The sequence below is a fragment of the Balaenoptera borealis genome (assembly GCF_965194805.1).
Source record: "Balaenoptera borealis genome assembly, chromosome: 17".
Classification (NCBI taxonomy): domain Eukaryota; kingdom Metazoa; phylum Chordata; class Mammalia; order Artiodactyla; family Balaenopteridae; genus Balaenoptera; species Balaenoptera borealis.
The window spans coordinates 54,981,259-54,995,729 of NC_138876.1; the positions used below are offsets into that span (position 1 = coordinate 54,981,259).

Here is a 14,471-nt window from a genome sequence, read left to right on the forward strand (position 1 = left end):
CTCACAAAAAGAGAAAAAGGAAGAAAATATACATATCTTTGCTCCCAAAATCCACCACCTCAATTTTGGGATGATTCATTGTCTCTTCAGGTATTCCACAGATACAGGGTACATCAAGTTGATTGTGGAGATTTAATCCACTGCTCCTGAGGCTGCTGGGAATAATTTCCCTTTCTCTTCTTTGTTCACGCAGCTCCTGGGGTTCAGCTTTGGATTTGGCCCCGCCTCTGTGTGTAGGTCGCCTGAGAGCATTTGTTCCCCACCCAGAAAGGACAGGGTTAAAGTAGCAGCTGTTTAGGGAGCTCTGGCTCACTCAGGCCCGGGGGAGGGAGGGGTACGGAATGTGGGGTTAGCCTGCAGCGGCAGAGGCCGGCATGACATTGCAACAGCCTGAGGCGTGCTGTGTGTTCTCCTGGGGAAGTTGTCCCTAGGTCACGGGACCCTGGCAGTGGCAGACTGCACAGGCTCCCGGGAGGGGAGGTGTGGGTAGTGACCTGGGCTTGCCCACAGGCTTCTTGATGGCTGCAGCAGCAGCCTTAGCATTTCATGCCTGTCTCTGGTGTCCGCGCTGATAGCCGTGGCCCACGCCCATCTCTGGAGCTCGTTTAGGGGGTGCTCTGAATCCCCTCTCCTCTCGCACCCCAAAACAATGGTCTCTTGTCGCTTAGGCAGGTCCAGACCTTTTCCCGGACTCCCTCCCAGCTAGCTGTGGCGCACTAGCCCCCTTCAGGCTGTGTTCACACAGCCAACCCCAGTCCTCTCCCTGGGGTCTGAACTCCAAAGAAGCCAGAGTCTCAGGTCCCAGCCCCCGCCCGCCCAGGCGTGTGAGCAGACAAGCCTCTCGGGCTGGTGAGTGCTGGCCGGCACCGATCCTCCGTGCGGGAATCTCTCCGCTTTGCCCTCTGCACCCCTGTTGCTGTGCTCTCCTCCATGGTTCCGAAGCTTCCCCCCCGCCACCCGCATCTCCACCAGTGAAGGAGCGTCCTCGTATGTGGAAGATTTTCCTCATTCACAACTCCCTCCCAGTGATGCAGGTTCCATCCCTATTCTTTTGTCTCTGTTTTTTCTTTCTTCTTTTGCTCTACCCAGGTACATGGGGAGTTTTTTGCCTTTTTGGAAGTCTGAGGTCTTCTGCCAGCATTCAGTAGGTGTTCTGTAGGAGTTGTTCCACATGTAGATGTATTTCTGATGTATTTGTGGGGAGGAAGGTGATCTCCATGTCTTACTCTTCCGCCATCTTGAAGGTCTCCCTCTGGTAGTTCTATTTTTAGTTTTTTAAGTAACCTCCATAGTGGCTGTATCAATTTACATTCCCACGAACAGTGCAAGAGGGTCCCCTTTTCTCCACACCCTCTCCAGCATTTATTGTTTGGAGATTTTTTAATGATGACCATTCTGACGGGTGTGACTCGTTGTAGTTTTGATTTGCATTTCTCTAAGAATTGTGATGTCGAAGATCTTTTCATGTGCTTTTTGACCATCTGTATGTCTTCTCTGGAGAAATGTCTATTTAGATCTTTCACCCATTTTTTGATTGGGTTGTTTGTTTTTTCTGATATTGAGCTGCACAAGCTGTTTGTATATTTTGGAGATTAATCCTTTGTCAGTTGCTTCATTTGCAAATATTTTCTCCCATTCAAAAAGGCACATGCACCCCAATGTTCACTGCAGCACAATTTACAACAGCCAGGACATGGAAGCAACATAAATGTCCATCAACAGAAGAATGGATAAAGAAGATGTGGTGTGTGTGTATATATATATACACACACACACACACACACAACGGAATATTACTCAGTCATAAAAAGGAATGAAATTGGGTCATTTGTAGAGACGTGGATGGACATAGAGACTGTCATACAGAGTGAAGTAAGTCAGAAAGAGAAAAACAAATATCGTATATTAACTCATATATGTGGAATCTAGAAAAATTGTATAGATGATCTTATTTGCAATGCAGAAATAGAGACACAAATGTAGAGAACAAACGTATTGACACCAAGAGGGGAAAGGGGGAGGGTGGGATGAACTGGGAGATTGGGATTGACATATATACACTATTGATACTATGTATAAAATAGATAACTAATGAGAACCTACTGTATAGCTCATGCAACTATAAAGAGTGCTCTATGGTGACCTAAATGGGAAGGAAATCAAACAAAGAGGGGATATATGTATACATATAGCTGATTCACTTTGTTGTGCAGTGGAAACTAACACATTGTAAAGCAGCTATATTCCAATAAAATTAATTAAGTTTTAAAAAGGCCATAAAAAAAGAATATGTCCTCAGGAGTTGAGATTAATAATTAATCTCAAATTAATTTTTAATAATATGAATACAACTAATCATTTTTACCTAAGGACATGGACATTCTTAAGAGAAAATGGCATTTTAAACTATGATTTCATGGTGATGCAGAAAAAATTACTACAAATACCATTTACAGTCACAGCCCGGATGCTAAGAAACCAGCAATTTTAAACATCAATGCTTTTGCACCAGCATTGCAAATGTCCAGTAGTGAAAAAGGCAAATAGCACCCTGGGACTATTAGAAAATAGTTTTGACTTCACTGACCCTTTGAAAGTGTCTCAGGACCCTCAGGGGTCTTCTGAGCAGACTTTGAGAACCACTGGTCTCTGGCATGGGCTGTGGAAGAAAATTCCCCTGTTGTCCAGATGATGGCAGTAGAAGGTTTTACTCAGAGGAGAGATATGAGGACCTTGGCTTTTACAAGAAGAGCGATACTTGTCTGGAGATGATCTTGGGGGAGAGGGTGTACCCATTTAGTTACAACACAACAGTGCAACCTATACCTCCCTCCCATTTATCTTGGATTAGTTTCACTACTGATTAACATTTCCTTAGGTAACAAATTGCTTGGATTTTTAGGTCAATAACTTATTAGCAGTTGTTATTTTATTGAGAAAGAATAGATTTCAAGATGTGCTGATTTTACACAAAATCAGAGCACTCTTATTCATTCTTGTGTTCACTCATTAATTCTTTCAACCAAAGCTTCTTGAGCCGCCTGTAAAGACAAGGCATTGTGAACAGTAAGTATGATCAATCCACATTGGTTGCTAGACAAGTTCAAAGGAGGCTAAAAGAGGTGAGGACAAGTTCTAACAAAGACACTTCTGCCTCCTTGGAACCTGGGAAAGCCCAGCAGGAGACAGACCACAGTGGTCAGAATCCAGTGTCTACAGGTGAACCCTACTTGGAAGACCCACTGATTGGGTCAGCAAGTAGTTCTGTCCCACTGAAAATGCCAGGTTCCCCAATTCCAGGTTGGGTACCTCACTCTGACAATCCCTGTCCTTCCTCATCACTGTGGGAAAGTATCAATTTATCATTTCATCAAAGCATTAGTAGAAAAAATTTAAATCTTTTGTCCTTCTTGAAATGCTGACCTTGCATTTGACTTGAGGCACTTGATTCTCTTTAGATGGATGATGGTTATTTCCTAGAAAAACTGAACTATCTCCTGAGTTTTATTCTTTTCAGGCCTTAATTCAGCCACTCTTTTATTTCAGAGTAGACAATCTTTTGTTTTTGCCACCCATAATCTTTTTTCCATTCTTCAGGTACTAATCCCAGTTTTCCTTTACTGCAGTCACCCACCCCCAACATAAACATACACACACACACACACAAACACGAACACTCTTAGTCTGTGCAATTTGGGAAGGTGTTAACTCCACATGCTTTCCCGAGCCAGATAGAAATCCACTGGCCAAGATGACTTGATTAAGGATGGGCATGTGACTCAATGTGGGCAAATGAGAATTCAAGTTAGATAGAAACAATTGTAAGTCTTTGGAGAAAGAAGCTTTCCTTTTGTCACTGGTGTGGCTTGCAGGAGATGTTTAAGTATATAGGTGGAGGCTTCCATCCTTCCAATATGAAAGGCGAGTCTGACTATTGATGGCACCCACAGAGATGGAAGCGTCCAAAAGGAAAGGAGATTGAGCCCTGATCTTAATCCCTGGTTTCAGCATGATGAAAGTAAGCTGTACCCCTGGACCTTTCAATTATGTGAATCAATAAATTCCATTATTTGCTTTAGCCATTTTGCATTGATGTTTCCATTGCTCTCAAAGGAGTCCTCATTGACACATCTCCCTACCCAAGCACCAGGTACAAAACTACATAGAAAACCAGAGAGCCCAATTTCCAAATATATCACACTTGCAAATCTTTATGTCTTTGTTAATTTCTCCAGAATTAATTGCTCCATCTTCTCCATGTTCCCTTAGCACTCTACAGATACCTAAAATTAAAATACTTAACATTTTGTATGATGCAAGTTGTTTTTATAGTTGTCTTAGATTTTCAGCTAAGAGAAGAAATCACATCTTAATCATCTTTATATCTCTAGTACTTAGCACAGCATTTACCACATAGAAGATGCCTGAAAAACTGTGATCAAATTAAATTTCTGGAGTAGGAGAGAAGTTTGGCAATGGTCTTTCATCTCTGGAGAATTCCAGCCTGGCATCATAGTCACTTGCTTGACCTGCATAATAGAGGTTCCCAGCCGTTGGTGCCGTGGATGGTTTTAAGCCCATTTTTTCTCAGATCTGTTCCCGGACCTTTCCATTGGTCTGCTCTGTATAACAGGGGGATGACCTTTCATGGTTCCATGTTATCTGACTTCTGGATAGGTTCTACCAGTGGGTATCAGTAGGAGTTTAGAGGATGGAATGAAGGGAGAAGCCACAATATTTCTCCTCCTCTCTCTACTTCAAGCAAGGACTCAGGTAGTGGCTGTGTCTCTCCAAAAAATAACCAGATCCTCCTAGTCAGGACAACGTTTAGTTTAAACTCCAGCTTTCAGCTTGATGGCCGTGGCTCCTGGGCTCCAGGAACATTTCCTCCTCCTGAGGAAATTGAGAGCTTCCTGCTCTTGCTAATCTCTTGGTTGCCTGTCCACTTTGGTTTTTCAACATCTTCCATTACTTGTATAATCAATTCCAAACATTTAATACCCTCTGCTTGAAATACTGGGTGGTTCTGTTTTCCTAATGGAACCTGACTGATACTGTCATATTTTTTAAATGCCAGCACCACTGAATTATGTGTTTGTGTATGGGGCCCTCCCACACCCTCCAGTATAAGCTGATAACAGATCAAGAACTACCTCCATATGGACAGCTATTCTCAGAAGTCCCTGTTAACATACAAGTCCTTTGTGTAACAAGTCCTTTTTTCTAGGTCATACGTTCCATAAGGAACTCGGGGTTGACTTATGATTCATCTGATCTCATTGAGTCACAATCCCAGAATTTCTGCAACTCTCACTCCATGAGCACAGCTAAGACAAACTGGCCCTCTCTCCATCCAAAGGTGCTTGTAATGAAAACACACTCATTTGAAACAAGAAACTTTAATGTACCCACTTTCTTGCACCGGGTGACCTATGGAGGTGGAGTGGTGAAGCAAGGACAGGTCGGGAAAGAAGACACCTCTCAGCCCATGATAGGAGTTGGGGGGAACTCTGCTTGTTATCATTCCTCTCTAGGAAGGTAGAAGTGAGTTCCTAGCCACATCAGAGAAATCTCCAATTACTTCAATAAAGAATGCATTCCATTTACCGACAATGAGTATTTGTTATACATCAGTCATGGTGCAAAGTGTAAGGGTGCAGGTAATAATGAGGCATGTAAGCAAAATTGTGAAGTAGTTCAAGTTCATCTCGGTTATCCAAACACTCAGACCATTGACTCTTTTATATCATGTTGACATTCCGCTGTCAGTCTTTATTCCCACCAAAACCTGTCATGTAAAAATCAGTTATACTAAAGTGTAAATGATTTTAAAAAGTATCCTCTGAGGGGAGTTTACATTTCAGTGGGTATCAAAAACCTCAACATACGGGATTTAATCTTCTTCAGTAAATCTAAAATAAGAACAACTTGTGATACTTATCCAAGTGTCTGGATGGCTTTCTAGCCTCTGAAATGAGCCCACTATTCCTTGGTCTACATTTTCTGCAGCTCCACTCAGAGGTATTAAAAATCTTTTACAAAATATTGCATTTCACTGCCACCTATGATAAAATGTGTATAGGCAAAGCCACATTTTCAATAACCTTGTGTTAGAAATAAAGAACCTCCCCGTGAACAGTCCAGTGAGTATTTCAAAATGTAACCTTGCTTTTCGCTTTCCCCTCCTTGCCCCACCTCCTCTCAGGGGACAAGGCAGCCCAGTGCAGGACATCACAATCCAAGCTGAGAGAAGAGGGCATCCATGCCTGTGGGGGTGAGAGATCGGAAGTGGTGATGGGATACTGGTTACACACAGAAGAAGTGGCCAAAGAAGTAAATGTATTGAGGATAATGGGAGCCAGGTTTCTCACTGTTGGAGAAGGGGATTAGAAATATGGAAATGGAGAACTAGAATGAACCCTGTAGTATTGGATTGAAATTAGAGATATGAGTGTGAAATTGTGATTTTTTTAAATATAGATGTTGTACATGTGAGTACACATTGTGTGTGTGTGTTTGTGTGTGCATTCCTGACCTCTGTTCACTGAGAGGATCCAGGAGTAGCAGTGCTCCAATAGCCATGCACTCATCTAGCACCCAGATGTTAGTTTTTTCAATACTATTTTCCACTAAAAGAAACCAGGGTTCCTTGGAGAAATGTTAGATTCCAGGGCAAGGGAAGGTGCAGAATGAGCTGAGCCAGGAACATCACACTGCTGTCAGAAAGTAAGAACGTGGGGATGAAGTGTCAAAAGGGCACAGAAGCCAGCTTGGAGGTGCTCCTCCTGGCCAATTAAGAAAAATATGCATGGGAGAATAGATGGTAATAGTCATAACAGTCTTACAGCCCACTGAATAAAACAGGGATCCCTTAAATCCATAGTAGAAACAAATGAATAAATTGGAGGTTTAATCAGAAACAGGATATTTACATAGTCTCAAAGCACATCCCCACACAAATATTTGTTAATTACAAAGGAAAAAAGAGTAACTTTGCAGTGGAGAAGCCTAGCAGACACCATCTTAATCAAGTGCTGAAGTGAATATACTCCATTAGAGGACAAATCAATGTGCCTGATAGGATCCAGCATTGCTTTTGTGATCTTCCTGCCGACAATGCAAAATTTGGATCTAATCACAAGGAAATCTCGAACAAACCCAAATTGAGGGGCATTCTGTAAAATAACTAGGCTATCATCTTCAAAAGCATCAAAATCATAAACAGCAAAGAAAGACTGAGGACCAGTGCCCGACCAAAGGAAACACAACTAAATGAACGAGTTACCCTCGAATGGCATAGTCAGTGATAATAAAACAAGGTTAACCTCATGGTTGTTTTAGCTGTACTATGGCTCTGTAGGATAATGTCCTAACTTGTGAAAATATACACTGAAGTTTGTGGGATGATGCATTAACAGGTTGGCAACTTACTCTCAAATAATTTAGCGGAAAAAATTGTGTTTGCAATTTCTCTGTGAGTTTGAAATTGTTTTCTAAATAAAAAGTGTAAAAATGTAATCTCATTCTGTATCTTGCATATACAAGTTCAAAGTTTGTCTTGTAATCTTTATTGTGGTTGAATCCAATTTAAGTTAAAATACAAAATGCTTAACAAATATAAATCCAATACAGGTGGGAAACAAAAGATTATCCATGCTAGTATTTACAACTCTTTAATCTTTTCAAAAGATAACAACTTAGACTTTAGATAACACTTAGACAATTTTGCCTCTAATTATCAGACAATCTTCAAGGAAATCAGTGCTGTGTAGACGTTTCTAGTCTACTAAAGTCCAATCTGTAGCATAGAACTGATGGAATACTGTAGCAGAAACCGTAAATTACAAAGTGGTAATGCTCATACACAGTAATTAGAATCCCCATCCTACATGCTATTTACTTTCTCTGAGAAAACAGACTTCTTTCTCTGACTAGGATACTTCACAACATGTCTTTCCAAACTAAAGAAATTCATTCAACACTGGTATTTTTAAAACCAGTGAGAACTTCTCGTTACACAGGTAGATTTAACAAGTATTCCTTTAAGAAGAAACAATTTTAAAGGGATAACTTGCGCTTTACTTGTTACACGAACTTACAGTGCATTTGATTGCAAGCAGCAAGATAATTACCAAAGACACAAAATAAAGTTTTTTAAATATTCAATTAATTAAATATTTGCTACTTGTCAATCTCCTGCAAGGCCTCAAGCTAGATACTGTGAAGGGGAAACAAAAACCAAAGGAGCTTTCATCTTCAGGAACTCATCTTAATGCAATCATATCTATCATTATTACACAATTGACTGATAATCAGTGATCCTATCAAGAACTATCACAGGGAATTCCATGGTGGTCCAGTGGTTAAGACTCGGTGCTTTCACTGCTATGGGCCCAGGTTCGATCCCTGGTCAGGGAACTAAGATCGCACAAGCCGTGTGGTGCAGTCAAAAAAAAAAAAAAAAAAGAAGACTATCACAGAATACTTCCAATTATTAAAATCTACATTCAGGGGAAGAGAAGTGTCTTAATAAATCATCAAAATTAAGGAAACTCAGTTAAACTTTTCTCAGAAGATGACAGAAGTGTAGCATGTGTTCAAGTCTTAAACGTGATTATTAAGTTAAATCTTAGTGTCACTGTATTTGTACCAGAAAGAGCAGAAGGACCTCCCCCATCCTCCTTCACCAAAAAAAAAACAAAAATATACAAGAGATAATAGGTTAGAGTGAATATCTAGAGCCAACTTACAAAATTAAGAGATGGAGGGACACGTGTGTAAGGGGAGAGGGGTGTTGCCATGGAAATGGTTTGAAGGGCTTGTGACTGATTATATCTATGAAACTCAAGTAATTTTTCCCCATCAATTGACAAAACAATGACCTTCACAGGACTGCTCCCTGCTCTGTTGCCAAAACACAGGACAAAATTAGCCAACCTGTGCCTCATGCCCATGGGCAGCTCTGCCTGCACTGGTAATTTGCAATCTGTTTCAAACCATGCTAATGCCATAAATTGACAACCACTGTGTCTGATCAATTATTAGCCACTTTATCATTAACATCACCAAGTGAATGAGATGTATGGCATAAGTCATTAAAGTTTAAATAGTCATTTATATCCTGGGGAATTCCTCACCAAAATTGTATTGACTCTTTTTGAGCTGTGGAATAGATGCTTTAATTCGCTATATCCCACCCCCACCCCCATAACTCTCCTCTTGTTCATTTTATTAGAGGTATCCTGCAGTGAGAATCAGCAACATGATCCAAACGAAAATTCACTTTAAAAGGAAATAGTATCTACTTTTATGAATTGGAATGATATCAAGATATTAAGCGGAATCACTTGTTTAGGAAAAGGTACCACAATCCTATCATTCTGGGAATGAATTTAAGTTTTTCACCAAACATCACTGAGAGACGTGACTGATCAAGTCTTTATGGCAAGGGAAGATTTTTAATACATTCTGAGGTTTGCAATGCCCACCACGTTGCCACGCAGGTTGAAGTAGATGTATTCCATGCATTTTAAAACACACCAGTGTTTACTGCTTATATACCCAAGTATATACTGCTTATATACTGCAAATCTGAGACAGATGACTTAAGTTAGTTTGATTAAAAAGATCTGATCTTCTTTGTGTTGAAGCTGATAGCAAAATGGCACCCCATAAATTAGAATTCTAGGAAAGAACTGTTAGTAGGGATGTTTGTGTTTGTTTTGTTTTGTTTTGTTTTCTCTCCACAGACACGTTTGGGGTGGTCTACTGGTGACAACTTTTAATGGAAAGAGGCTCTCACTTTTCGGCCCTTCAGAGGCTGTGGTGGACGGTGATTGCTCAACAAAAAAGCCGCTGCTTTGCCCTCCCCTGTACACAAGAGGGTGCGGAATGTGGCCAGCTGTTGAAGAAAAGAGAAGAGTTTTAGCGTAGAAAGTCACACCAATGTTAATGAATTGCCCTGCACAGAAAGTTAAGAAACTTATAAGCTTTCTTCTACCAGGAACTAAATGTATTTCAATGAAAATTTTCTAAGTTATGGGTCATACATCATAAAGCAACTCTTCTGCTAGATTCTTATCACTATACAAATACCTATGGGTTCAAAAATTAAGTATATAAGCTTTCTTCATTTGAAGATCAAAGTAATAAGAGGAAACAACATTTAGAATGTGGTTTAAAGAGTACATAGCTAGAAATCAGAGAATGTCCCCTGCAAAGGCATAATGGGACAGTGGAAAGGGTTTTCCAAGCTGGGTCCCAGTCCTGGTTCTGCCACTAGTGAGCTGTGTGACCTTGGGAAAATCATTTATTGTCTCTAGTTTCCTCATCTATAAAGTGAAACATTGGATTAGATTACCTCAGTAGGTGTCATCCAGCTCTTGGAATTACACTGAATACTCACCAGCACACCAATATAACATGGCCCAAATTTTCAAGGGGACCATGTGGTACTCATCCTACAGAATTTTCATCTTTTATGCACTGTTTTCCTTAAACAGTGATTTTTCTCTCACCATATGTGTGCCTTGTCAGCAACTAACTCTGGGAAAAGACTAGGAGTCTTCAACCACTTATAATACTTCAATACAATTTAAGCGATATAGGCATATTTCTCAACACAAGGGCTTACTTTTTCTTATCTCACACACACACACACACACACACACACACACACACAATGCTTAATTATCTTATAAACTTCATATAGTACACAAAGTGTCAAGAAGAAAATAGAAATTATGAGAAATCACATCACAAAATATAACCACTGTTAACATTATGGAGTATATCCTTCTAGATGTTTCCTTATGTACAAGCACTATATGCACATGCACCAGTACACACGCTTGACATGTTTTATTGCAAAATAAGCTCAACTATATTTACTCTTCTGAAACCTTATTTTATCACTTAATATATATCCTTCACATGTCAATAGATATATCTATGTCACTATTTTTAATTGCTGAAAAGTTTTCTATTATAAGCTTGTTTTATAAATTATTTAGCAATTCCTTTGTGATTTAATATTATTTTTTAAGACTAAGCACAGGTCTATAGTAGTAAAATGAAGACTGGGTAAATTACCTGAATAATTCTACTGTCTCAAAAACGTTCACTAAAAACATATTGCCACACAAGTAAGTTTTTGGTGTCTGTTTTGCTGTTTTGAGTGAGTACAAAGTATTAAATTGTTGAGAATGAGAGCCTTCATTCTCTAAGTTTTGTTAGTCACCTAATCAAAGAGTCAAAGAAATTCAGACTAGGACACATATATTAGGTTTCCATCATCATCATTTACCTGAAGCCTAAAATATTTCTCTTAACAGTACTAGCCAGGATGGGAGACAGAGGTGATGCAAGTCCTTCATAATAAATAGGCAATAGTTTATAACTGCACTCTATGGAGATATGTTCAGGTATCATATACAAGCAGCTGTGTATTTCCACAAGTCATATTTTGAGGTGTCTTTTCAAAGAGTATAGATATGGGAAGAATAAGACAAATATTTACAACTTGCTATTACTCATGTTTCATTAGACCAGATCATTATGGCTAAAGCCAGATGAGACATATATAATTCTCTGGTAAAGTCAAGTAGCAGAGGCTAGTGAAATCTAATCTCCACAGCCACAGAGAAGATGTCCAGCCTTCTGCAGATCATGACGATCCAGGTCTATCTGGAGTGGCCACTCCAGGTGACTGTGCTGGAATCCCAAGTCCTGAATCAGGGCACTGATTTACCGGCCTCACCGAACACAACTAGCCTCCCAGGGAAACTGCCTATTCCTCTGAAGATCTTGGCTTTATTTATCCCCCTATCCCCCTTTGACTCCTCTGCAAATTGATCATGGCTCCCTACCTCTGCAACACCTTAGCCTCATCCGTCTGGAACTAGAACTTACTCTAGATCTTTCTCTGACCAGCCTGCTCATTTTGGTAAGAGTCTCTGAACCTGTCCTGATGTCTCATCAAACCCCTTCCCTTTTTGGTGCTGGATCGTCCTCCTGTTCCCTTAGCCCAGCTAGGTGGACCCTGATCTGCTAGGCTCTGCTTAGATTGGCCCCTATCAGTGTCATGCCCTCACCAGGCCTCTGGCTTCCTTTAGGCAGAAAATCTGTCCCCTTGTCACTAAGGCTGACTCAGTACCTACACAGTTCCTGGCAAGAATCTCCCCAGCTCAGCGTGAAGGCTCTTTTGCTGTTTTCTTTGGCTCTACTACTGAAAGTTTAAATTTCTTCTGTAGTGACCCCAGTAAGCAGAAATATCCTTTTCTAATGTTTTGTAAACAGCTTTGATTAGCCACTCTCGTGCTCAAATGTCTTTACTAGCTCTCCACTGCCTGCCAAAGTTGAGTAATAATAAAAATAAGCTCTCTCTTACAGAACATGGCGGGCCACATACTATGCTAAGTGTTTTACATTACATATCACATTTAATCCTCCAAACAAGCCTATCAGTAATATACCATTATACCCATTTTAAAAATGAGGAACTCGAGGGAGAGTTAGGAAATTTCAATAAATAAGCCATCTGGCAAATAAGCCATGCACTAACCACAGCACTACACTGTATCTGTAAGTGTTTTTCTTTTTTCTTTCTTTTTTTTTTCCATTTTCCCCTAATCTCTTCTTATTTGCTTCTTATTATGGAAACTGGCAGATATACAGAAGGGTAGATAGAGTAACATAATAAACCATCACCCAGCTTCAACAGTCATCAACACGTGGCCAATTCTCTTTCATCCACACCCTCACCCATTCTCTCTCACCACCTCCGAATCCTGCCCAAACTGTATTATTTTGAAGCACATTCCAAATATCACATCATTTCAGGTGTAAACATTTCAAAATATATCTCTAAAATATATAACATTTCAAACCCTATAAGGCTCTAAAACAAAGTTGTTAGCATGGCTTCCAAGCCTCTTGACCACCCAATTCCAACTAATCCTTCTAGATTATTTCCTATTATTCCACACACAGGTCCCACTCTAGGTCAGTTTTGTGAAGGGGGGTCCAAGAGCATCTGAATGAAAAGATTTTGAGGTGATTCTTAAAACTTGAGATTCCTGGACCCCCCCTCAGGCTTTTGAATCAGAGTTTCTAACAAGGCCCAAGGATCCACATTTTGGTAAGCTTCATCAGGTGATTCTTGCATACTCTCTATTTTGACAACCACAGGTACAAAGTTGCCCACATATTTTTTTGCACTTCTCTTTTTTGCCTTTACGTATGCTATTCCTTCTTGAAATTCCCCTTTCCTTTATACCCCCAACCTGTCCCCACTTTTTGAACCAACCTAAATGTAAGCTCTTTCATGAAGTCTCTTCCTGATTGCTCCACTGAAAACTAGTCTCTCCCCTTCTGAACTTCCCTTACACCTTATATTCTCTTACAGTACCAAGCAAAGCCACTGTGTTACAGTTTTTTATGCATTTATTTTATCCCCTCTGTTAGATTATAAACTATGGGAGGACAAGGGCCTTTTTAACACTTGTTTATACCTCTTGCATCACGCCTTGCAAAAATTGGCAATTATTAAACAATTCTAGAATTGACTTATACTGTCTTCTAAAATTTAAAACTTTAATTTCAAAGATAATTAGACAGTTTTACATAGTAAGTCAAAATTAATATTCAAGTGAATGAATTCTTTCCTCAATTCACACATAGTCTGAAGATACAGAAGTTAGGGAAATTTTCCTAGATTGTTAATTATCATTAATTACAAAATAAAAAATTTTACTATTAAAGAAGGACATTAGATTTTTGATTCCAGATATACTGGACTAAGACTCTGCAGACAACCTTCCTGTAGAAAAAGACAAGTGTAAAACCCAGACACAATACAAAAAAACAACCAGCTGCAGGTACTAAAGAGTGAACATAAGTAAAGGGATTCAGATGGGGAGTTCATGTTCACTTGGAGAGATGGGAGCCCTCACGTGAGTTCCTGTCTCTCCAGTTTTTCACTTGGACAAGGTGGAGTCTGCAAGGTGCATAGAGCTGCTATGGGGCATACCTGTCTTGCAAGGAAAGAGCCAGAGAGAGGATCCCCAAACTCATACCCAAGAACCACACATGTACTGAGACTGAAGCTACTGCACAAGAAGGAAAATCTGCAACTCAAGCCCAGCCAAGAAAATTACCTGCCAACACAAAGGAAACAGTACTGATCAGAGAAAAATAACAGATCCAGAATCTCCACAACTTAATGTTCGTAACATCTAGAATGCAATAGAAAATTACTCAATATACAAAGACTCAAGAAAATGGAATACATGCTTAAAGAAAGAAAAATCAACAAAGTGAGACTCAAGATTACCCAAATTTGGAACTTACAAGGATTGTAAAGTGGCTACTTCAACTACCTGTGGGTTATATGAAGTTAAACAAAGCATACTTTTTAGTGCATGAGAAATCTCAGCAGAGTAATGGGAAGTCTCAGCAGAGAAATAGAAATA

At 39.9% G+C, this 14,471-nt stretch overlaps 1 protein-coding gene across 1 annotated transcript in view; it reads right to left on the reverse strand.

Annotated features, from left to right (window-relative positions):
- Positions 1–9,438: 9,438 nt before the first annotated feature.
- The window catches only part of CA13 (carbonic anhydrase 13), a 30,076-nt gene continuing 25,043 nt past the window's right edge, over positions 9,439–14,471 (reverse strand). Inside the window, exon 7 of the mRNA XM_082363617.1 lies at positions 9,439–9,901. Within this exon, the coding sequence (XP_082219743.1) occupies positions 9,782–9,901 (120 nt within the window). The 3' untranslated portion in view covers positions 9,439–9,781. The remainder of the gene's footprint in view (positions 9,902–14,471) is intronic.